Raw genomic sequence first — 25,485 nt, 5'->3', positions numbered from 1 at the left:
TTGTTATTATTTACATTGCTTTTAAAATCGTTCTGTGTGACATGAAAAAAATTGGGAAATCGTGTTGGTGAACACGAATCAATAGATTAATTTCGTGACTATAACACGAAATGCCGTGAGACTGGGTTGAACTATATCTTATATGATCTAATTGTCTTCCCCGATGTTGTATTAGTTATATCTCTTAAACAGATATTTGACACAGATTTGATATTTTATCATCAGTGAGTTTCCTAATAAAATCATCTCTGAACAGCCAGGTATTTCAACAGTAATGTATTTAAAGCAGTGCAGAGCAGGAGGCGGCGAGTTACAGAACACCTACTCCAAACTGATCATGCTGATTGCTCCAATTCAATGTTTTTAGACCTGAGTTTGGAGCGCCACAGCGGACCATGCCACTCTTTTTTTAACAACTTCATAAATTGAGAGGGTCACAGAACCGTTACTCATGCCTCCCCTCGATCACATCCCTGCAAAATCCTTCCTCTCTCCACTATTAAACCCACTTCTCTTGAGAGCTTTTATTTGATGTTTGGACTGATTCTGGAAGCCAGATGTGAGTGTTAAAATGGAGCAGAAAGCCAAACCTCAAAGACAAAAACAAGCTGTTCTACCCTCACTCTATTCAAGCATATTTATACAAGCTGTCTGTATATATCAGAGGAGATCGGCAGATGTGATTTAACAACTCTCTGTCTGATCCAACCAACGGGGCCTTACTGATCACTCCAGAGTGAAACACAGTCCACAAGGTTTGTCTCTATCAAACGTCTCAGACATACTTAAACCCAGAGACTGACTGTGTCTAAAAATAGACGCGACATAGAGCCGGACACAGGATGCGAATGACATTTCCATTTCTGAGGAAAAGGAGGACGTCTTCTTTGAGATTGCGGGTTTAGTGACAGAAGCCCACAAATTGGAATTTTAATGATTCTTGTAGTCTTAAACTATTTATTTTCCAAAAGTTTTGAACACACAACAGAGCTTTAGTTCAGTCTTTATGATCGAAATCAGTAATGCTTGCGGCGATTCAGAAGCCCGGACAGAAGTAAATCTTCACAATTTGATGCGGCATTTAAAAAATTGAAAATTACTTTCAAATGATTCACAAAAGACCCCCAAGATTACACAATCTGTCAACTGCTTTTCTGAACGGCTAACATTAATCGGAGTTTAATAGTTTTCTTTTTATAATATGATGTTTGTCCACTGTGTGACCTTGATGAGAATATTTGCGCAGTTGCTTTTCCAGCACTTTTTCGTAGTGGATATAAGAATTAATCTGCACATAAGTGGAGGCAAATGAAACTTTGGTTTAATGACTCTACTAATGGTCGGTTGAGGGAGCGTAATTGTTGCACAACTGAATTATTCCTCTGGTGTAAAGCTTGCAAAGAGATTATGATTTTGTTTGCGAGAACCAAAATTCATTTTGTAGGGATTCATTTAGTTTTGTGGTATTACCAGAAGCACTGATATCCTGCTCTAACGATGGCAATCCATCTCTAAGTTACTTCTTTTAAGCCACTTAACAAAACAAATGCATGCAATTTTCCTGTCACTGTTTACTCCTTAAGTATTACTTAAATCATATATAAAACACTGTGTACCACTGTTTTCTAATGTACTGAATTAATCAAGTGTGGTAGTAGTATTAGTACTTTGGAAGTGCTGTTACAGGAGAAAAATACTATTCTAGACATTGTATTATTGATTATTCATTCAGTGTATGACCTGACAGGTCATAAATCACAACCCACTGGAGAGCTCCAGGGACTTTCTCCGCTCTTTGGCCAACATTAACTACAGTTTCAGTGCAGCGACAGCATGGATGACAAACAGTGGAGACACTCACCCTAAAGAACTCCTTAGTGGAGCCTGAGTCTAACGTCCCATAGGCAATCTCTGTCTGCTTGGCCAGGTCCTCTGCACCCTCGATGGGAGAGACCATCCTCTCCACAGTGAGGAAGGCAGCCAGGTTAGCCGTGTAGGAGGAGATAATGATGAGGGTGAAGAACCACCACACTCCTCCCACGATACGGCCGGACAATGATCTGAGAGGAGGAAACAGAGCAGACACACAGAACATGATAGCAGTATTCTCTAGCTATCCCCAGGTAGCGGAACAACCAGAGTAATGTCAAAACTACCCGGCAACTGAGTCCCGATGATGGAGGAGGCAAAGAAGCCTGAGGAGTGATAAGAAACGTCTTTTTCTAAGCTGGATCAGAAAGAAACAAAACCTGCTAATTCATACTATAAGATGCTTGACTTTGCCATTATAAAAGCACTGGGATCAGGGTTTCTAGTTCTTTGGGATTCTTTAGGTTGTTTCTTGCTTTGAAAAGTTAGCCACGCTGCTAGCGGTAGCCATGTTGCTAACGATTTACTGCATGAACTATTAGGTCGATCGTCTTGTTCAGATGTAAATCAACGGAAAGCGAATATAGGGAGGAAAAGTTGAATAGGTTTAAAAATTGTTTTGTGTTTCTGCCGTAAGTGAAGTATCATCACCTATGGCTGCTTACATTTGATCCGTTCTTTGAAAGTAATAATAAGCCTCATTAACTCAGTGTAATTGTGTTCATATATGGTTTTGGAGCTAAGGCAGGTGAGCAACCATGCAGATATTTGATTGGATTTGTCCATCTGTTATCAGGAAACTCTTTCCACAAAAAATCAAATCAAATCAATTCCACAGAGGACAAAATAAGTCTGAAGTAAAAGCACCGTGAGACTCTGCAATTGAATTCAGGATGTGATGAGCTCCGCTACACAGACAGTCCCATCCTGCTCACTGGTCCTTAACCAATTATTCACAGTTTCCACATCAGCGTTAAGGCTCCTACTTTAAATCTGTGCCTTGCAGAGGAACCCGGGGTTCATATTTTCTAAATTTGACTGTCCTCTCTGGTGCAATCCTCAACTTCTACGATCGCGCACAAATCCTACTAAATGGGCTCCGCTCAGATGAACTCACATTTCTCACTTCAAACGAGGATCCATTTGCATCACATCACTGCATCGCAGATGTACTGCTCTGGATTTATTGTTTTTAAAGCTTATTTATGGGTTTATGGTGGTGCTTTCAAGTTGTAAATATTGCCAGCAGTCTAAATCTACAGTATGTCTTATCTCCATCATCAAGGTTTCTGCGGGGTGCTATTCTAGGCCAAAGTCTTGACAGTCTTATAATTGAGATAATTATCCAGAATGGAATCATATTAAGGTTAATGACCATACTTTAGATAAGTTGGGTTTAAAAATGGTTGAGCCAGAGGCAAAGTTGAATCCACAAAAAAACAATAGAGATCAGTAGAGAAGAGATTAAGGTGCAGAAACACTTCCCTTTCGGGGGACTATGGTGACACAGAAAATGCTGGTCTATAGAGTTATGAAGTACTCTTTAGCAAAAATTACTCAGCAATATCAATAAAAAAAAACATTTGTACTTTGGAACCACAATAACATCCCCAATTTGCTGCTTAATTGATTATATTATATATACCCACAAATCTTCCTCTATGCTTCTACATGGCATTAACTAGAGTCATGCGCATATAAACTTAAACAATCATATGAAGAAATCATCCATTTCAATTGAGTAATGTGACAACTGAACAGGCTGACATTCCATTGAAAAGGGTTGCCCCTAATGTGTCTCCCTCATAAAGTATAAAACCTGAAAGAATGCTTTATGTCCCATCATTAAAACCCCATGTTTGTCCAGTGGCACACCATCAATCAATCCTTTCAAGACTAATTTGAATCTGTGAAACCCTTCCTCCTTTCCATCCCGCTTCATAATAACCTTCCAAAGTCCCGGATGAAAGGATGACGAAAGCAAGAATCCTTGAAGAAGAGGTCAGGGACACCACAACAGCGATGAGTCAAGAGATGGATGGATGCACAAATAGATGGGATGACCATTGAAGGAGGGAAATGCATATAGGTACAGTATGGCGCTGATGATGTTGTTTTCCCCCCACAAAATGCGTTATATGCACCAATGAGATGACCGTAAAATGGGACATGCAGCAAAAACACGGTAGCCCTCCAAGAGTCATGAGGAATTTCGAGCAGCTACTCTGAATGAAATGTGATGACCCCTTTGCATTTTACAGCCCTCAGCATGGTGGATATAAGTTATTTTGTGGATGAAAAGCATAACTGCTTGCATGCCGTTTTAAATCAAAGGTTTGAAACAAATAAAATGGGAAAGAGTGCAGTGAAGTGAAGCATGAGGAAAGATGGACAGCTCAAAATAACCTATATGCACCATGGCAGGGAGGAGATGTATGAACGGGACTATAAAATGCAGAGAGATGACGCGGACAACTGAAGGGTGGTGGAGAGTGAACACAACAACCAACCTTGGTGAGATATCGCATCCTTGCTGCATGAAGGCACCCAGGGAGAACCACAGGCTATTAAAAATCCCAAGTCGTTTTGGAGGGTCTGGCGGGCTCTGAGGGTCTTTGGCCTCATCGCTTTCGTCCAGATGCCACTCGTAAGGGCTGAACCGGCTCACCAGGAAGAGCACCACACTCACGCCGATATAGGCAAAAACTATGCACATCCAAATCTCATAGGCCAGTGGGTCCAGGAAGGAGAACACCCCAGGCTTGGACTTTTGGGGCTTCTTAATCATAATGGAGATGCCCAAGCTCATAAAAGGCTTTGAGAAGTCTATCACTTCTTCCCGCACCAACGTAATAGTTAGAGGAGCCACGGCTATGTCAGCTCTCTGTGAAAATGGGAACAGGCACACTGGGAGTTAGTCATACAGAATAAATAACCAACAAAAGTGTTACATGGTTAATTAGTAAAGAAAACATTGATAAACTCAAAGTCAAACCAACAACCATGACTATTGACAAGTCACACTGCCTTATAAACACATATACATGCCCAGGCCTCAGCTTCAAAGTGCATTCATGGTGAAAAGAGATTGGATGCGGTGCGACAGCTGAGAAAATACTGAATAGCAGACCTGTGAAAATGCCAGTGAGAGGGATATCTGCCATTTGAATGTGAGTCACTCAGCATTTGTGTTGGCTAATGTCTTTGTCTCGACCCAGATCTCCTCCAAGCATCGAGCAGAGGGTTGGAAGACAGAGGTGGAGGAGCTTATGTAAGCTGTCCATCAAATGTGAATCTATTTAAATTACCTCCATCAGATCCTCTATAAATTGGTATCTCACTGCAGTGAAAAACAGTGACATGCTTGCTGGTATTGAGACTAAACTGAACACCAAAATATACAAATATTTAACAGAGAATTCATATAAGGTCAGGAGGGGTCTCAGCCAAAAGTGTCCAGTATTTATTCTGGATTCAAAACACCATGGCTATTTTTCTTTTTACGATATGTCATTTATTTTTGTCTTAGTTATCAATACAGGGAGGTCTGCAGTAAAGCACAGCGGTCTGTGAATTAGCCGTAACAGCAGAAACTACAGGTGTTATAAATGAGAAACCTGCATTGAAGCCCAGTTGGCATGCAGATTTATTTTCATTTTTCTCTGCTGTGTGAATTATTTTTCACATTATTTATTCAGTAGCAGAGACTCTATAAAAGATGCAAATAGTCTTGTCCAATCTGGTTCAAGTGTGAGTGAGCCACGAGATGGATGATACAAAAAAGTTGAGCAATTTTACAGTTGAAGAAGGGCTTTCCAAAACCCACTCGGCCCGCTTTGAGTATCAGATGACAGGATTATTTTACAACTGCTGCTGCCATCTGCACTGCTTTAAGACTTTTGTTGATTGTGGCATGGAGTATTTCACTTGGCTTACGAGAAAGGACAGAGAATTATATTTCATATATAATTCTTGCACCATATTTTGACAAAAAATAGGCCTTGTGAGTAATATGAAAAGCCTTTCTTATGTTCAAATGTAATGAACACTTCAAGACATTTACAATGCTTCACAATAATCTGAACCAATCTCAGGTTTAAAGCAGGGGTAGGTTTTTTCTCATCACTGGGCAAACATTACATACAAACCTTTCTTTGTGATTCTGAGCGAAAACTAGACTTCTGAACCTTGTTATGCTCTGTTTTCATGCTTCAGAAATCAAAGTCTAGAGAATTTGTTCAATGACGGGTCATTTCAGACACAAAAACAGTTTTTCCAAATCCAGATGCACGCGCACATCCCTTCAAATAATAAAGGTCTTATATTATTCCTGCAGAACAACAAAACAAGGAGTAAGTCTGACAATGCACGCAATAAAACACATGTCAATATTGGTGAAGCTTTTCAGAGAGGGAAAACACCTTGTTGCTAATACCTTAGCTAACCCTAGCCAAATGCTCACGGCTGCAGCAAATTCAAAATCATGTTTAGGTAAAGTCTCAAATCACAGGGCTGTGGACAGAGCTGCAGGAAGATGACTGTCATTTGAAATTGTTTTTTTTTGCCTTTACCAGAAAACTGCCTACCCCGGCTTTAAGTAGAACAAAATGATAAAAGATGAACAGTTAAGCCCCTCCCCTTTAAAAGCTGCACAGGCGTTCTGATACTTACCCCATACACCAGTTCACCCACCATCCCGTTCCACGTCTTGGTCTCCGGGTCTCTGGCTCCGTACTTCCCATCCGGGACTACCGACAGCTTATATCTTATGCCCACATGTTTCGCAATTTCAGAAGCTAAATCGACACAGTAGCCTTCATATCTGTCATTCCCATCCATCAGCATATGGTTTTTCTTGTACATCACATACGGAGCTTCCTGTTAATTAGACATAATTATGAGTTCATTGAAAAAAAACACACACATCCACAGTGGCCACACCAAGGCCGTGATTGGCGCTGAAAGCATGCACACATGCTGGGGGGACAAACAGACAGATGTGGGGGACATAAAAAGACAAACAGAGCGGGGGTAAGAAGGATTTACGCAGCATCGGCTACAGTCGAGTTATTGGGGGACTAGACAGGCTGAAAAAGTGGGTCGCTGCAGAGGAGAGAGGCCGACTGGGCCAGCAGGAAGAGCAAAGCATCTGAGAGATTCAAAGGAGGCAAAGCAGGTTTCCTCATGCTAAGCTCATCCGCAACTTCAACCTGTGGATATGGGTAATAGGGTGATGAGGGGGAGGTGATGGGGGGGAGGTGATGGGGGGGTGCACATGGAGCAGGACAAGCAGAATGGAGCACTTTTCCAGTTCATAAAGTAAAAGTCAGTGATAGAAGAGGGACACATCAAAAACTAGGAGATGAATCGAGTCATCGAACAAATATCAAGCTGAAAACGCGCGAGCCACGTCAGAAGAGTAGTTGTATGACTAAAATAAAAAGGTCATACTGGTTCTTTTCATTCATTCCTATCATGACAATAAAATAATCTGCTTGTTGTCTCGATTATGTCATTTGACTATTCCGCATCACCTCTGTGCCTTGGATTTCAATAAAATATGTTTTTTCCCCAAAAGGGAAACCATGTTTGCCATCAAACCTCTTTTCAATGTCACCTTGAGGATATTCAGCAATGGTGATTTATTTTGTCAAAGGCGTGAACATGTTTTTTCAGAGGTTTTTAGACTAAGTATTGGAGGAGACTGTTATGTGATGCTTTCACAGTTTCACTCCTTTGTTGTTGGAAGTACTTTCTCTTACCTTCTTTTCTCTATGCGGTCATGTACACTGTTACAAAAAAACGATGAAAGAGTCGCACCCTATAATAATAGGAAGGCCTTTCATTGATTATGGCACTTTACTTTAAAGTTATGGAATGTAAGAAAATCAACATGAAGTTAATGACATGACTGTAATGTATCTCAAACGATTTATTCAAATCAAAGGCATGCCTGGCAGTGAGAAAATAATACGATGACTCTACTCTTCTGTTTTCCTTTCCTCAATATTCCTGCCTGCTCATGAGGACAATGAGTTACTACACATTGAAATGAGAACGTATGACTATTACATTCTGAATTTGTCTAACATGAAAACATAATAGGCAAAGTCAGAAGGAACAAGAGGCCATGGTTTTAAATGTAAGATAAGGAGCACCTTATCTTACATTTAAAAATGGCTGATGATTGACCTGTGATAACGTCTGTAGCTAGCACTGAGTCTAACGCTGAGCCTGGCTGAGCACTGTGTTTCTTTTTTCATTAATACATTATAATTCAGTGCCAAGATAAATTTGGACAAAGAGATAAACAGCCAAAGGTTGCAGCCTTTGGGTGTTTATGTCCTCCTTGTGTGCAGATCATTTGATGTCTCCAGTGAGACACAGCTGATTCACCCCCGCGTCACTGACACTTTACTTAATGAGAGGGAAACATGTTTACTTACGTATGCACTGAATGTGAATAAAATGGTGAATATCTTTATAGTTATCATTACCAAAGCCGTTATTGTGACGTCACTACTACAACAGCCCACCGTTGTATAAAAAAACTAAAATGCTTTGGCACCCACACGGATACAGTTGAAACACTCTTCGTGAATCGACTGTTTCAACATGTAGTGAGTGGATGGAAAGCAACTCAAAATAAAATTATTCTACCCTCCCAGGACAGATTGCAACAATGGACACCTTGACCTTGAGTGGCAGAAATCTTAAGGTGAAACACTTAAAAACTGCTTGAAAGTGTACCATAATAGTAGTGACCACAATTGTTCGGTTTTCCACAGAAGAGGACTCGTTGGTGACTTGCGGATCCATAATATAAACAAACTTTTCGTACTCATTCCAGTAGCCGATCTGTAAACGACACAGAGGTTCACAGTTATTATGAGAAACAGAAATGCATTTCACAGGAAAGCCTCCAAGTGTGCGAGTTGGTCGGCTCCATCTGCACAGCGGGAGGCTTTATTACTTTTGCGTGATGTAGGATTTTATAAAAAGCTTATAGTGGAGCTTCTCACTTCACCTGTGCTACACTACAGCAGAGTAGGCGTAATCTATTCTTGGCTCAGCAAATGTTCTCTTACATAACAAGCCGAACTAGCTGAGCAATACAACACTGACTGACAAAATTCAAACCAGAAAGACAAATCTAATAATCTACATGTGCCTTATCTAGCCAGTGCAGTAGGTTGTTCTACTGATCTATTAATACCATCACAAAGCACACTCAGAATAATGTAGCACAAAAACAAACACTGGTCTCTATCTACTAAACCTGGGATGATTCCAGTGGCTTTGTTGTCTTTTCTTTTGTTGCATTCGGCTATGAAGAAACCGCCGTCTCCCACTGGTGGTAGCTACTGTATGAAGCACAATACTCACTCTGTTGTCACTGCGGATTGTCTCACACTGAGTCTGGGTGCGCGGGCCGCTGTGATGCATGTTGCCATGTGAGCTGAACTATGTGACAGTATGGGGCCACTTCCTTTTGGGTGCCAGCTTTTGTAGGGACCTTGTCAGAGGTCAGGGTCGAGGAGCTAGCCAAGCCACAGCACTCTGTGTGTGTGTGTGTGTGTGTGTGTGTGTGTGTGTGTGTGTGTGTGTGTGTGTGTGTGTGTGTGTGTGTGTGTGTGTGTGTGTGTGTGTGTGTGTGTGTGTGTGTGTGTGTGTGTGTGTGTGTGTGTGTGTGTGTGTGTGTGTGTGTGCGCGCCAGGATTATTTTCCCCTTTATACCAAGTCCAATCACAGCGCTAAGGGATCAAGTGGGTGCAGTGACTCCCTCAGAATATGGAGATAAATCATCAAAAGTCCAACTGAAACTAGCTTTTCTTTCCAATAATAATTAAACATTTTTAAAGTTGAAAAAATAAAACATTGGATATATATTAGAGAGATTCTTTTAGCTTTAGGTTTCCATGGTGGCAGGTCAATGCACTTTACAGTTAGTAGACTTGCTCTGGTAAGTGTCGTTTACAGGCTAATGAGGGGATAGATAGTATTTTGTTAGTGGTATTGAAGAAAATAACCAAATCATTAAGCTTCTAAACAAACAGACATTGACAAGCGATACAGCTGTCAAGATGAATTGCTAAATGTCTATCTTGATCGATTGCAATTCTACCCGGTCGTTTGCTTGTTTGTTTAGCAAGCCAAGGCACAAACCAATGTTTCCTGTTCATGTCTGTTGACAAATGGAAACACTACTGTGTGTTGCAGCTCTCCTAGTGTGTATCTCTTTTCTTAATCTCTAATACATGGAAAAAAAAATATTATAATCTATCCTCTTTTACAGTGCTATGTTCTTTGTGTTGTATTGTTGTATTTAGATTGTGTTGTTAAGAACCTTGTAATTTGCAGATTTGCATAAACAAAATGTTACATTTCCTCCATTCTGGATATTTAAAAGTGGAGAAATCGAATTTACATAGCTGCTCTTTATGCTGTAGAACAAAATAAAAATGCACTTTAATTCAGGTGCCTTACAAGAGCAGCTAACCCACCTAGCAGCGTCCTTATTGAGTTTTAATCGAGAATGTTATGCCATATTGAACGTTTCCCGAGAGGAAAACAACTGGACTGAACACATATACATCACAAACACTGCATATCAGATGCTTATAATCTTCCAAAGTGAGCCCACACCTTACACTGAGCTTTGTTTTCTGACAAAAGGCATTTGCTTTATGCAATTCATCCATACTGATGCTTCAGATACCTGATTGGACAGATGTCACTGGATTCAGCGTCAACATTTAAAGATGGAACCACCTGGTAGCTCTTTGGAAACACCAAGGTTCTTCTAAATAATCAACTGTAATCTGGTTCTGAATAAGTGAGAGGCAATAAATAGGCAGTAGTAAATTAATACCTCACTTTTTGGCTACAACATGTATTTAAGTGGCTGTAAGTGATGTATCCGAGTTTTGAGCCATGTCATAATCCTAACTGCCGCTCCCCAGAGATGCAGATTGGTTAAGCTTCAATCTTCATGGCTCGGTTTATTTTCAGTGGATGTTTTTCAGATACAAATCTCAGAGGGGATGTTAGCTCAAATTATTTGGGCTGGTTTTGCAAGACTGGCTACTGGCAGCTTCTGTCCAAATTAAAACCAACGTTACTACTTGTGCCAACATGCCAAGTAAGTAAACTCCCGTCACAGAGCTGCTTAAAGTGACTATATTAATGTTTGTGGATTCCAAACATACATCACGTATATCTATTACATATGCTAATCCAGCTCGGTGATTTTTCATTACACATTAATTAAATTATGAAGGAGAGGCTGTGTGCCCACTTACCTTACGGGGGCCAGCAGCCTTCATCTCGTACACTTCAATAGTGTAATTAGAGCGGCGGCCAAATGTGTCAAACTGGATGTGTCCTGTCATACCTTGTACTTGGACCTGCCAGGCACCAAGAAAATAAGGATAATACTTCATATGTAAACATGCATTGAATGGTCTTGATGATTGATGGTGTATTAACGGTCTTACAAATGTGATATATTAAATTAAATAAGGTTCTGGAGGTAACACGTTTTAATAACATCATAATAAATAATACATTGAATGTTCATGAATGTAATTGTAAAAAAACTTTGAAGAATAACATTTAAAAAAGGTGAATAACTATTTGAAATGATAAAATGTCTGTGTAATATGAAATAATTAATTTATAAATGATATAGTATCATAGCTGATGAGAGACGATACAGCTTAATATGTTATATGCTTTATTAATTCTTTGTTAATGGTTTTCATGGGTAATAAATAGATTCTGGTTTAAAATATAATTTGGTAAAGTATTAACTACCCAATTAAATAATGTTTATAAATGCTTTTAAAGTGAATTATAACCATTTAAAAAGTTATTATAGTCCTCACTGTCAGTGGCGGCGCCAGGGTATGGCTGGGGTAGGCTACAGCCATACCAAGAAATGGCTTAGCCCCACCTTAGCCCCACCATGAAAAGTGATGTTAAAGTAAGCAAATTCAATTAAATAATAAGCTAAATGCAAAATGTTGAGAACACGGATTGCGAAAATATACGGGTCGTGTCCACAACACACAAACTGATCCTGCTGTAACAACAAGTGCACCTTACTGATGCAATATGGTTGAGACCATTCGGGCTTATAGAAGAGGGGTGCAAGGAATAGTCTAAGTAGTGGGGGAGTTTTATACACTAAAGGTGTGGAAATTCTCTGGCGTTATAATATCAGCGCGGCCGCGGTCAGATCAAAATGCCTCCGAATGCAATTTGAATAGACCTACAGCCAATCAGAGCAACGAAACGTTGGGTCTGCGTCATGCATTACTGATTGAGATCAATCGGAACCGCCATTCAGTATCCCTATTGGATCTTCAACGTGTACTATCATACGTCCGTTCACAGTGATCCCTTTTTATTTACTATAAGACAAATGTGCCGTTTTATTTCATACAGTTCCATTTTGATTGAGAAAGGGAAATAATCTAAACCTCACGTGTGGCATTTCACTGTTTCACGGGGGGCGATATAGCGTGTATGTAATTACATTGCAAATACTGACTTGAGCACCACCACTGTATGGGTTAGCCCTACCATAGATTACCCAACAAAAATACCCTGGCGCCGCCACTGCTCACTGTCAACTTTATATTTGTCATCCTACAGACGTTTAACCAATTAATCAACAAAGTGTTATCTGGTCCATAATTTTACTGACGTTTTACTATTTCATTTAACTTTTAAACATATTTTGATAATCATTAACAACTACCTTATACAATATATAAAATGGCATAATGTGCGCAACAATAAATAGTTAAAATAACATAAACTTTACCATCTTAAATATTAGTTAAATATTATAAAATGTCATTTTATTCAGTAAAATAACAAAAAACTAAAGTGTAATGAACTATCAATTTACCATTTATTAAGGATATTTAAAATGTAAATGTCCATACAGTTCAATTGAAAACGTTTGAAGCAGAATATAAGTGAAGTGATGTAAAGCAAATATTAGACAGTCATTCAAATAAAAAAGCAAAGCAGTTCAGGGAGACAGTGATCGCCCTCAGTCCTACCATCTTGAGGGCTCTCTCTATGTCGATGCCTTGGCTCCAGGGCACAGCGGGGTTGGCGAGGCAGTCGCCCGCGCTCCCCCTGCGGGACACGTCCACTCGCTGCCGTCGAAGGTACCGGAAGGCCTCGGCGATCACGAGGATGGCATCGTGGGTCAACGCTGATGTGTACTGAGACAAAAGGCCACAAGAAACCCCGGTGACGCACCGCTGACGTCATGCACCCTTCACAGCTATCAAAGCAAGGTTATCATCACAGAAGCACTGCTTCTGTACACACTGCTGCTGAAAAATCAAAGCCTCGCAGTAGAACTGACATCAAAACGGTGCGAGTATGAAAGACGCCTTTATTCAAGGGCAAGCAGACGACAAGTTATTTAAGAAAAGATGGAGATTGACATAGAGAGTTACTACTTTAAGACTCGGAGGAAGTAGTGGGGGAGAACAAGTGTCTTTGAAGAAGTGAAATAAAATGTAACTGCAGCATCGCCAGCTCTGCCTTACTGACCTTCAATGGAGTGTTTTTGGCTTCTGGAAATTCTCTTTCATCCAGGCGCTCCCAGCGCTGGAGGAACTGCTGGACGATGGGGCTGTCTGGGTTGATGATCTGGAAGCCTGTGATGTTGGCTCCACCAGAAGTCACCCTGTCCAGGCTCATGTTGGAAAACCCCTGGGAGCAAAGAGCACAAATGGCTGGTAGTAGAGCGGGGGATCATTAGCAACTGAGAAAGAAATGCTCTAGCTTGCCCATCCTTCACTTATTGCTGCACTTAAATGTCTATCAAAACCATAGATTGAGAGTATTTCTATGCATTGCATCACAGCCAGCAATGTTGTGCTCACCAGGTTGGCGAGTATATAATGGTATCCTCTGCCGTTTTTTCCCGAGGTCACCACCTACAAGTCACAGGAGGAAACACACAATGAGTCACAATCTCATAACGCCGAGAACATTTAGAGAGGGCTGAGAATCAGAAATGACAAAGACCTTTAATTTTATAACGGTTGGTAGAAGAAAAAAAAAAGGAATGAAGGGAGAGGCAAGGCCGTGAGGGAGAGGGAGCGTGTGACTTTTTACATTTGTGTGTGTTTGTATGAGACACACACAGAGAGGGGAGAAACTGTGATGACAGCGCTTGTTCCTTTCCATTAACTTCAACTTGTAAAATAAGGTCAAGGCTCCAGCAAAACTCTCTCTCTCTCTCTCTCTCTCTCTCTCTCTCTCTCTCTCTCTCTCTCTCTCTCTCTCTCTCTCTCTCTCTCTCTCTCTCTCTCTCTCTCTCTCTCTCTCTCTCTCTCTCTCTCTCTCTCTCTCTCTCTCTCTCTCTCTCTCTCTCTCCTCTCTCTCTCTCTCTCTCTCTCTCTCTCTCTCTCTCTCAGCACCTGTCTGACCGAGCAGACGTGGAGAAAGCTGCACTCGCTGATATCTTTAAACTTGTTCGCCACCTCACTCTTTTGCATGCACTCTCTTTCCCTCTAAATATCTCTCTCCATCCTCCCATCCTCCCATCCTCCATCCTCCATCGCAGAGTACAGAGCTTCAAAAATATACTGTGGGGGTGGATAGTTGCATTTGTTTCCCTCCCTGTCTTTTCACTTTCTACACTCCCCCACAGTTTAGTTATAAGTGTACTCAGGCACTGAAATCCGCTAAATGTTGAATGTCCAAAATTATAGTGGTATCATGTTGGAGAGATTGTATAGAGGACTTGAATACAGATGAGAAATTTCACTACCGCACTGACACAAAGACATGCATCCCTGTGGTATATTTCCAGTGTTTTTCATTTAGGCATGGCAGACAAAGAAGTATTAATTGTTTGGTTTGTATTCAGTGCATGCATTCTCACACCTGTGCTTCCATTTACACCTGCACTTTAAACTCTCCTGCCTTCTCCTGCCTAAATGTCTTGTAATTGTCTCTAGAGAGGGAATGTCCTTGATGCTCCAAGGTTGCCCCTCCGACCGGCTTATTCTCGCTCACAAATTTCAACAATAAATCCAATTATCCTAATCGGAAATGCTCAAATGATTTCATTGTGTTTGACATTTTGCACCTCTCACCGCTGACTCTGAAAGCCTCCCACATCCTACGTTTTCCTCATAAGCCAAAAGAAATTCCTGGAAGCATTTCAGCTTTTCCAAATTGTCTTGAAAAGCTTTGTCATTTGCTTTTCACCCATGTGAGGGAGAGGGAGCCGCAGTGACCCAAGTGGAGCAACACAGCGAGCATTTAATGAAGCTGCAGCGCCTCGAGTGACTGGCTACAACCGCCGTTCGTCACCAGCACTCTCAGGCAGAAAGCACAAGACTTCACACTTCTATATGAGCATCCAAATGTGTCACCTCGACTGCTGTTTCTGACTAAACCCGCGTTCAGCTGTTGGGAAATAATCCACTGTAAACATGTAATGCTTGCTGTAGCTACAAGCTAAACAAAAACAGAAACGATGGTGTGGCAGCAGTTTCTCTTTTGTTTGGCGTTCTACTGGTGAGTAACAACAGAGGCTAAAGTTGAATGAAGTTTATTTTAAATATCCCAAACATTTCATGCATGGATTTCAAGACTAAGTGTAAAGCGCTGAGCATCCAAAGGGCCATATTTCTTCAGTCAATCACTGTTGATTTTATACACTTTCATGCACACCTCGTTGACAGATGTAACACTTTGTTTTTGTGTCAAGTGTTTATTTTAAGACAACCTGAAAAGGAAGTCCCTGAGAGCTGCATCTGGTATTTTGAGCATGTTTGTATTCACACAATCAGTCAGTGAACCAGACCTAACTCAAAACTGCACAAGCTATGATACAGTACAAAGAACACTGTGCTCTCACTTTCACTTTACATAATACTTCACTGTGTTTCATTGTGAACATCAAAAAAACTGAAGGATATAATATCTACAAATAAACTATGGAGTTACATTTGTGATATTCAACAGATTCTAATCAGAAAACTTAAATAGTTTCATTATTCAGTTGAATAAAACACATCAATTCATGTTAGCATAACTATGTGTTTGGTCCTTTTTACTTTGTGTATTGTATATTTGTACTTGTATATTGTGGCTTGTAATGTTAATGTGTATTATTACCTGCCTAGAGACTACGGTTGTACATTGGCATTACATTTACATAATGTATTTTATACTAATACAGTTGCATTCTTCAGTAATCCCTTTGTAAATAAACTAAATGGGAAAAATAATAATGTCCACCGAATCTAAAACATAAACAAGCTACATTAAAAGTGCAATTGTTCTGCCTTTGAATGAGAATAATACATGTTTTGTAAATAATGATATCATTTCCATTTCTGTAGGATTTACTCCATCCTTCTGTTAGCAGTGATCTTCTTGAAAAAGCATCTGGGCATTACAAATATTTGTAGGATCCTGATGCTCCAGTTTCATGGTCCTCTGGGAGAATCTCTTTATGTGAGTATGTGAAAGCACCGGGAAGAGGATGAGGTCAGGCACTACACCAACTGAGAGACGGGCACTTTTATTGTCCCACGACATCTCCTACTCTGTCAAAATCCATTTCTAACAAAAAGGCTTCTTCAAACTGCTTGGGGGAATAGAGACCTGCAGGCTGTAAGTGAGAAGAAGCCCGCAGCTCTGATTGGACTCACTGCCTCCTACATCTGTAATGCTCATCGAAGGGAAAGGATAGTGGTCTAAGTGCCATGCCCTGTCAGCTTTGTTCTATGTTCTCATCGGGGAACCGTCCAAAGTGGATCTAATATGAAGAACGCTGAATCATATAAACATCTCCTAAAGGTGTTGTTCTTTGGTTGATATGTAATCCCTGTCCCCGTGACATTTCCTTATGAATGAGAAAAGGACAACCCTATTTATAACTGAAATGTGCAATGTTTGACCACTTGTAGCGCTGTGGAGCAACGTTTTTAAGAGTTGGTGCCTATTTTGCTTGATAAACACTCACATGAGAGACATGAAACACTCACATGAGAGACATGAAACACATTCCTCCATGGTTTCATCCTGCAGACTGCATGCTAGCAAAAAATATGTAAAAATGCAGGTTTAAAAAGGTGAGCTATTTAATTTAGGGAGATTGGTTGTTGTAGCAAAACGGTGGTGTTTTAATGGAGTGCTACAGAAAAATGCCATTAATATGTTCATCTATAACTGACCTTGCTCTGTTACAATGGCCCTTCTTTTTTAAATGTCAGTTTATGTATTACAACTCTTTTTTGAGTCCTACCTCAGGGATGCTCTGTTAAAACATTCTCTTGCACTATTTTATCTGTTTGATTTGTTATGTCCTATATTCATGTTGCACTGTTGGAGAAGCCTGTGACTCAAGATTTTCATTGCCATTTCTACAGCTACTGTGCTAATGACAATAAAGCCTTGAATCTTGAATCCAAAAAGGACAAAATAAATCATAATAAAAAAGTATTTAGCTAAGCTAACTGGCTGACGCTATTTAAAGGTCCCATGTCATGCTTTTCCGGTTATTACCCGTCCCCTTGTGTGTTGTGTAACTTTTTCTGCATGTAAACGGTCTGCAAAGTCACAAACCCTCAAAGTACACCCTGTAGCGAGTAAAACTCTAACACAGAAAAGACCTGTCTATGCTGACCCAGAACGCCTCGTTGGAGATTTATATTTTACCATGTTTTTCTTCCTGAGTATAGTGATGTACCCAGGTGCAAATGGACCAATCCTCACACACACACACTCACTCAGCCTTATATTTTCTCAGGCTGTGAGTGTGTGGCGAACTGTGTGGCGAACAGCCTGGCTGTGAGTGTATGTGTGTGCTCAGGCTGAGTTCCGCGGTGTCTCGCTGTCTCGCAGACTCCCATGCAGCAACCAGGAAACAACACCAGTAATCCAGCTCACACTGTCCGCTCCTCGAGCCTCAAAGGGCGGAGCAACGAGCCCCGCAACGTCCCGCCAACACGGCACCCAGACCCCACGCAGCATTCTCATCCGTTTGTCATTACTGGTGTCATTTTCTGGTTGCTAACAAACGCCATTGTAACACATAAACATTGATGTTCCGCTGTAACGGTGGTGGACTCATCAGAACAGAGTGGGCGAGCTGACCAATCAGAGCACAGTGGGCTCATAGGGAGGGGGGGGGCAGGAGCTCCAACAAGCCGTTTAGGACAGAGAGTGAATACACATACTATACAGAGATGCTGTATGAGAAACCAATGTGATTTTGGAACATTGAACAATGTAAATCTATTCTAGTAGACCTCAACAATGAAATTATGATCAGTAAAAAATTGCCATGTAATGGGACCTTTAACATACATACTTTAGAGTCTCTCTTTTCCCAGAAAAACTTTAAACATTTCCTAACTTTAGACCCCAAATCCAAAATGGTTGTCCAATCTTCAAATCATGACCAAACTCTGCACAAAACACAGCAAACGCTCTTCCAACCCTCTTCAGCGTAATGCAATTAGATTAATCAAATAAAGCCAGCCTAGAGATTTATACATCTATACATTAGTATTCCCCTCTCTGAGGATTTAATCAGGCACATGGGGCCCTCTCTGACTGCTGTGCAGGAGACAGGAGGGGGGACAGCAGAGAGCAGTTTTCTCAGGTCCCAATTATCTTTATTTGTCCATCGACAGGGCTCCTCCTGCCCGTCTGTCTGCATGAGCGACTCTGTGATGTGCTGTTTGAAGCAGGCCTGAGCCGTGCCGAGCTAAAGCACTATCAGCCTAAATATTCCTGAGGGAGCGGACTCTAATTAAGCAGACTGGAGCCACAGTCCTGTGCGGAGCTGGCGGTCTGCCCAGGCGCCTTCCACAGGATTTGACTCTCTTCCCACTGATGGAGGCTTATCTTTGTTACAGTGATTTGTCATCTGCCATCTTCAGAAGTGGAGCGGGCATCCTAAGGTTGATGACTGAGCCTTTTCAACAGTCAAATCATTATTGTTATGCTACTCCAAACAGGGAATGATGCGAGGAGGGGTTGAACTGTCAAAGAAGTTCATTAAAGGTGGGGTAGGTAAGTTTGAGAAACCGGCTCGAGATACACTTTTTGTTATATTCCATGGAATGCTCTTAACATCCCGATAGCAATGAATATCTTAAGTACTTTGACAAAAAATCCATAAAAAAAATGTCATCTGTGGAAGCTGTAGTACTGTAAAAAGTACAACCAATCATTTTAGCCGGCCCGGCTAAAATAACTGGATGGCCTACCTGCCTGTCAGCCTTCCATCTGTGCACAAACTTATCTCGCGCCCTCATTGGTCATGTGCGCGTTCGTGTGTGTTGGAGGAGGGGCTCTATAAGGAAGTGGCAGATTTGTTCCGGCTGTGTATTTTCAAATTCTAGCGCACTCGAGCTGGTTTCTCCAAAATTACCTACCCCACCTTTAAGGAAAAAATAAGGACATGGCTGTGTATCACTCATTGCTCCAAAGTCCTTGTTTTTTTCAGCCCTTACCCTAAAGATGACACTTTGGATGGATAGTAGATTATTATGAGACTCCTGTCTGCCTTTTTGCAAATTATATTACACAATATGAATTCAATTTCAGACTTTTGAAGGAACTTTAAACATATGGTATGCTCAATTCAGTTATTTTCATTGAAATTGTTATGTAGCATTAAAACATGACCTTTATTCGGTATTCAATTAATTAATTTCAATATGAGCGTTTAATTTATAAGAATGTCGGTGCAGCATGATGGTTCTTCCTCTTTCTGTTGCCATCAGCTACACACTTTGAATACAATCTTCTAATTGAATGCCAACCTCTAAAAAATGATGTGTATGAAGTTGTGCCCTTGCTTTCCTTGTTACATTTGTGCACTTGCCAAATCTCCTGCTTACTTGTGTTTGATGTTGTTTTTCATTTTGTGTTGCTTTCAACTCAGGCTCCTCTAGGGTCTCCTTTGGATGCTGGGTTACAAAGAAGACTCCACAAAAGTGTCCTCTTTTATACTCAATGTTTTTCTTTCTTCAATAGCCATGTTTTCTTGTTTGTAATGGAAGTAAAAGACAGGAAATTAAGGTCTAAGTACAGATAGTTGTCTTGTTGTTGTGGTTTAATTGCAGGAAAATGTAGTTAATTCTGCTCTTACACATTATTATTTGAATGTGAAACAAGGAACAAAGATAGGGAAGTGAGGACACTACAAAGGAAAACTAAATGTGTGTTATTAATTATTTTAGTGTAGCCTCAGGTCAACTTATTAGAGAGACTCAGATGTTCTTGGTCTTTAGTTTGTTTTTGGTTTCAACTGCAGTGACATGTTTTGTTTGACATGGATTACTTTGCAATGGTTAAATGTATTCCCTGTTTACATTTAATGTTTCCCGCCAAATCATTAAAGCCTTACAAAATACTGAATGCATTTCCCATCTCTAAGCAAAATCACTGTTGAGCATCGTTTGCATATTTTCTTATTCTTCTCTTTTTGAACTAATGATATCAATTTACCTCAGCTGCACTTTGGGTTGGTTGCACATTTGCAAATGTATAAACTAAACATGGAAAATTAGAATTATTACTTGATAACCTTAGAATGTAAGCATTGTCATTGCGATCATGTTAGCATGCTACTTTTGGCATTAATCTAATGACCTGATATAATAATAGTAGTTGTAGTAGTTACATCATATATCTACAATCCTTGCTGTAGATGTATGATGTAACGAGAAAAATATAATACAATTAAAATGTATGAAACTGAAACCATTTGTTATGTCATGGCCTTTAAATCAATGCCTACGCAACACCGTGTGCAACGCTACAATTCACATACAGGAATAAATAACATCCACCCAGATGTAATCTCATCCCTAACACAGCATCCTGTTTTACTATCCTACCCTCTGGGTGTGGAATTCCAGCGCACCTCTGGGTGTTCAGCACTCCTCCTGTTTCCCTCCACAGCACTAGACAGGCGGACTCACACTACATGGCTCAATTCCCACAAGCTCTCTCTTTTCCTCTCCCTGACTCTTCCTCTGTCGCTCCACTGTGAGGGGGAGACTGGAGGTGACTGGACCTCTGGCACAGTTATAAATCCACTGCACTTCTATTATTGATGAGAAGCCTTAGAGGTGTTTATCGCCCCGTCTTTACTTTAGTGAAGGGATGAGCAGACTGATGCTTTGAAAGGCGGTGAGAGAGCCAGCAGGGGAGGAAGAAACCAAAACCTGCTAATACAGGCAAAATTCGAGGAAAATGATTGATGGGTGTCTGTTTATAAATTAATTGACTGGGTAAAACAAAAGCCTGAATGCTGAATGTAATGATTACAGTGTTGTAGTATGATGTCAAATCCTTAACACTGGTTATGAAATGAATCCAGTCCACAATGGTTGCTTGCTGATGCCTGATCTCTTTGTTGCATTTGCTCACTCCTGCCTTTGTGAGAGATCTTCCCTCAGGCTACCAGGGTAGGCTATTTATAGTAGGCTCATTGTTGTTGCTGTTATGGGACAGTGTGTCCTACTTACACTGGGAGCTGATATTACATTAAAGCAAGTGTTGATGTCACAGATTGTATAAGGAATCATTCTCAAGAGATATCTTGCCTCGCCGCTCTCCAGCATCTTAAAAGACCTTCGTACGACAGACGCTGCCTGCGAAGCCACCACTCGCATTTATCCGCCACAGTAAAGAGATTACAATCGGATCCGCCTGACGTGACACAGAGCTATCGCCATTATCTGATTCGATAACTTGAATCTAATATGCAGGCGATTTGAGAACATTTGAAGAAATCCTTCAAATGAACGTGAAGGGCAGGAGGGAGGAAACTTCCCTTTATTAATGAAAATGTCCTGTGCTGTCACAAAAAATATTCCCCACATGAAGACAGATGTGCAGTGAAGGTCAGAGTTAAACTCATAAGGCCGGCAATAATGAAGATCATTATGTAGAGGGCAGACACCTTTACACACAAATATCTCAGCAGAGAACAGAAGGTTAAAATGTGTGCAGGATTAATGGTTTAAATGAGCACACACACATCAAAAACAAACTCTACTTGTGGGTTTAACGGGTTTAATAACTCATTACTCTGCTGAGCATTTGTGTAAATACCCCCGTTATGCCCCGTTACAAGTGAAACTACAGTGGCAAAAGCAATTAGCAAAAAATGATAGATATCTGCATGTAATTGTATTATTGCACTTGGTAAGACAATTTCAAAAATAATGTAACAGTGTATAAAACCTAATCCAAAGGGCAATATAACAACATATTCTGCTTTAGCTTTTCCTTGTAAGAGAGGACATTATTATTTGTATAGGTTTAAGACGTCACCTGTTAGGAGGTTGATTTAAGCCACATTTTTCTCTAAGAAGAACAGTCTTACATTAAACTAGTGTACTGTATATTGCCATTTAAAGGGGTGTGTTATACAGGTTTTTGTGCATGTAAATGGTCTGCAAAGGCTAAAATCCCAAAGTTCCCTCCAGAAGAGTTTCTCTCCCTTTCACTATAGTGCAGTGCTAAAATGGTTAGATGGTTTCAAGTCATACATATAATTGTCTAGTCTATAGAAGTCCAGCTCCCTCATAATTACAGTGAATAGTTATGTCACAATCAAGTACATTTGCAAGCCTCTAACCATTGGGTTTGCCTTGAAATATGAGATAATATGAACATATAATATTGTGTCATCAAATATGGATACACATAAATGTAAATTCACAATTCCAAGTGTCATTTAAAACTAACTATCCCCCGCTCACACTAATAAACAACCACATTCCTAGATTGAGATATTATCAACAATCATCCATCTAATTAAAACACCATCCATTTCCCCGAAGCAAAAGTAAAACAGATGAGAAACTCAATCATCTACTTAACTGCACAAACCATGAGATACACTCTGAAAACATGTGCAGGCTGAGATGTGACCAAATGTGCAACGTAGCTTCTAATCCGGCAAATGCGCACTAATGATCTTCTGAGAAAGTAAGCAAAATCCCAGTTAACCTTTATTTAATACGTTTTCGACAATAAAGTACTCTCTGCGGTGCGGCCACAGTGAGCAGCACGCATTCGCAAACACTGAATCTGAATCTAGACTCATGTGGGGAAAAATGTAGCTGACGATCACCTAGGAAACAAGGATGAGGAGGCTGTCTAATTCTTCCATGTGAATTAAGCCCATGGTGACCTCAAACAACGTGCGCGCAAAAAAAAACACAGATAACAAAACTGAATTGAGTGCTCGCTTGTTTTAACGTTGTCTTCTAAATGAGAACCTCAAGATCTGAGGCAATCAAGATGCACTCTGTGTGTTTAAGGTAATACAATTAAATAAATGAAAAGTGCGGAGCGAACAGAGGCAGGTGAGTGCTTCAGTTTAGAGACAAAAGGTGAGAGAAACACAGTGTTTACTCCTTTTCAAATAACACTGGAACACGCAGTCCCCTGACACTCAAAGGGTTTTCAAGGACAGATATTTGGTTTCCTGTGTGTTATTTTTCACAACTTAAGCAGGAGGAACTAGTAATGTGTGTTGGCTTCATACCTGCTCCAGTATGGAGTTGATCCTCCCCACCTCACAGTCAATGAGAAAGCGTTTCTCCTGCCGGCGGTCCATCTCCTCGATGATTCGTCTGTACTCAATGGGATCCACAATGTTCCCCACCGAGCGGGCTGTCACCTGCCAGTTATTGGCAACAGCTGACTCCATGATTGCCTGGAGGATTGCAAAACCTGGAGGAGCAGAGGGAGAAGAGCTCCATCACACAACTGTCTTCAGCCGGAGAACAGCAGAAGGTAAATGCTGTGCCGAGACTTCAAATGGCTGCGAGGGTATTCTGGCTTTCAACATGCTTAATGTCTAACAGATTTTTATTACAGCTATTAACAAAGTCATGATGCAGCGATTAAATATTTATCTGCACAATGAAAGCCCCTTGTAAGAAAGAAAATGAATGTTTACAGCAGGTAAACAAGGTATTGAAGCAAGTGGTTGCAGAATAATAAGGTCTGATCCGTATCCATGTGGGTGTTATTCAAAGAGATTCTAGACAATAGAATATAGATGGATGGGAAAATGAGTCTGAACAATATGCTCAGATTTTCTTGTTTTGTGAATGTACGTTAATTAAACATCTCTGTCTGAAACAAGCAGATTAGAAATAAGAAAGCAGACAAGACAGACAAAGCAGATTCAGGAAAAAAGACGGAGAAGTCCACAGAGAGGTGGATGTACCCACAAAAGATTAAGTTAAAACTGTGGCAGACATAAAGAAAGACGGAGAGGTTACAGAGCGTAATTAACTAACTATTATAACTGGGAAATGGCTGTGTCCCATGTTGCCTGAGCAGCGTGTCACAGAAGGTCACCGCACTTATCTCTCTTTCCTGCGTCACTCAGCAATTCAAAACTGGATAATTTAAGGCTAGAGTTAACACAAGTAGGGAGCAAAGACACAACAGTAAGACATGTAGCACAGGCTCCTGCAGATGAAGTGAAACGGACTGCAAGCAGTTTGAGGAGCACAATTGCCAATGCAGCGCTCACTGTGCCGTGGGATGAATCAGAAAATGAGAGGAAGAAGCTGAGCTGACGGTAACCTGGCGGGGCAGCGACACTGAAAAGCCACAAAATGCCTGCAGGAATTTGGATGGTTCCACTGATAGCTCACTAAAGGGGTTACAGATACACGGTCAGCTGTCATGATGGGCCACAAAGGCACTTTCTAAATAAGCAAAAATGAGACATCAGTGACTCAAGCTGAATGGAAGAGAGACCAAAAAGCTTTCATCTAATATAAGGCTTCTTTTTCTTTTTACATTCTCTATTATTTCCCTTCAGAAACAGCATACTGGGGTCACTGGGGAAACACCTTCAATCATACAGCTTGTTGATTTGATTTGTTAACCTGATGTCACAGTAAACTCAGATGTGATATTATCAGCTTCTCTTCAGACATTTCATGAATGTGGATGTGTGGTTGGTGCTGTTGTTGAAAGGAAGGTGAGCTGTCTTATTACTGGGATTTTTCCAGTGAACCACAACCTCCTGCTGAGCTTTCATGAAGCCGATTCAACAACATATCTGTTATGTGAGGACAAACACACACACTGTCACATGTCCTGTTAGCCACGTGCCTCTGTACTGAAACAGGTAATAACATCCAACCTTGGGTTGTGGAAAATGTCCTATAATTCTGTCTTGTTACTTCTCCAAAAGGTTAAAAAAACATGTGGCCTTTCAGATTTTACAGTGAAAGCACTTTTAACTGCTGCTGCTATCCATTTTAATGTTCATTATTATAACACTAATAAACACAAGCTTCAGTTAGTCTACAGTTATATTTGTACCATATTAATGCTCCTGACAGACTTAAGGGAAAAACAAAAATGTGTTGAATAAATTCTGTGTTTTCATACAATACCAAGTCATGAATTAACATTATGTTTATTATTTTGAGTAAAAGCTGAGGCCATTATAAAAAGTGTCGGCTGATCTACACACAATAGGTCAAGCTTTTTTTAGCTTATTTTAAGTTCAGGTTGATTGTTATTTGAATTAAGGACAATTGATTATACAAATCA

The 25,485-nt window shown here is 40.5% G+C and overlaps 1 protein-coding gene across 2 annotated transcripts in view; it reads right to left on the bottom strand.

Annotated features, from left to right (window-relative positions):
• The window catches only part of gria3a (glutamate receptor, ionotropic, AMPA 3a), a 76,512-nt gene that overhangs the window by 15,056 nt on the left and 35,971 nt on the right, over positions 1–25,485 (bottom strand). For both annotated transcript variants that reach the window (XM_034114539.1, XM_034114547.1), the window contains exons 4-12: positions 23,447–23,634; positions 13,785–13,838; positions 13,450–13,611; positions 12,945–13,112; positions 11,172–11,276; positions 8,620–8,727; positions 6,541–6,747; positions 4,380–4,753; positions 1,862–2,060 (exon numbers count right to left, since the gene is read on the bottom strand). In XM_034114539.1, the coding sequence (XP_033970430.1) occupies positions 1,862–2,060; positions 4,380–4,753; positions 6,541–6,747; positions 8,620–8,727; positions 11,172–11,276; positions 12,945–13,112; positions 13,450–13,611; positions 13,785–13,838; positions 23,447–23,634 (1,565 nt within the window). The remainder of the gene's footprint in view (positions 1–1,861; positions 2,061–4,379; positions 4,754–6,540; positions 6,748–8,619; positions 8,728–11,171; positions 11,277–12,944; positions 13,113–13,449; positions 13,612–13,784; positions 13,839–23,446; positions 23,635–25,485) is intronic.

Source organism: Trematomus bernacchii, unplaced genomic scaffold, assembly GCF_902827165.1.
Source record: "Trematomus bernacchii unplaced genomic scaffold, fTreBer1.1, whole genome shotgun sequence".
NCBI classification, from domain to species: domain Eukaryota; kingdom Metazoa; phylum Chordata; class Actinopteri; order Perciformes; family Nototheniidae; genus Trematomus; species Trematomus bernacchii.
Note: the sequence above shows the minus strand (reverse complement) of the source record. Positions and strands in the feature narration are given on the sequence as shown.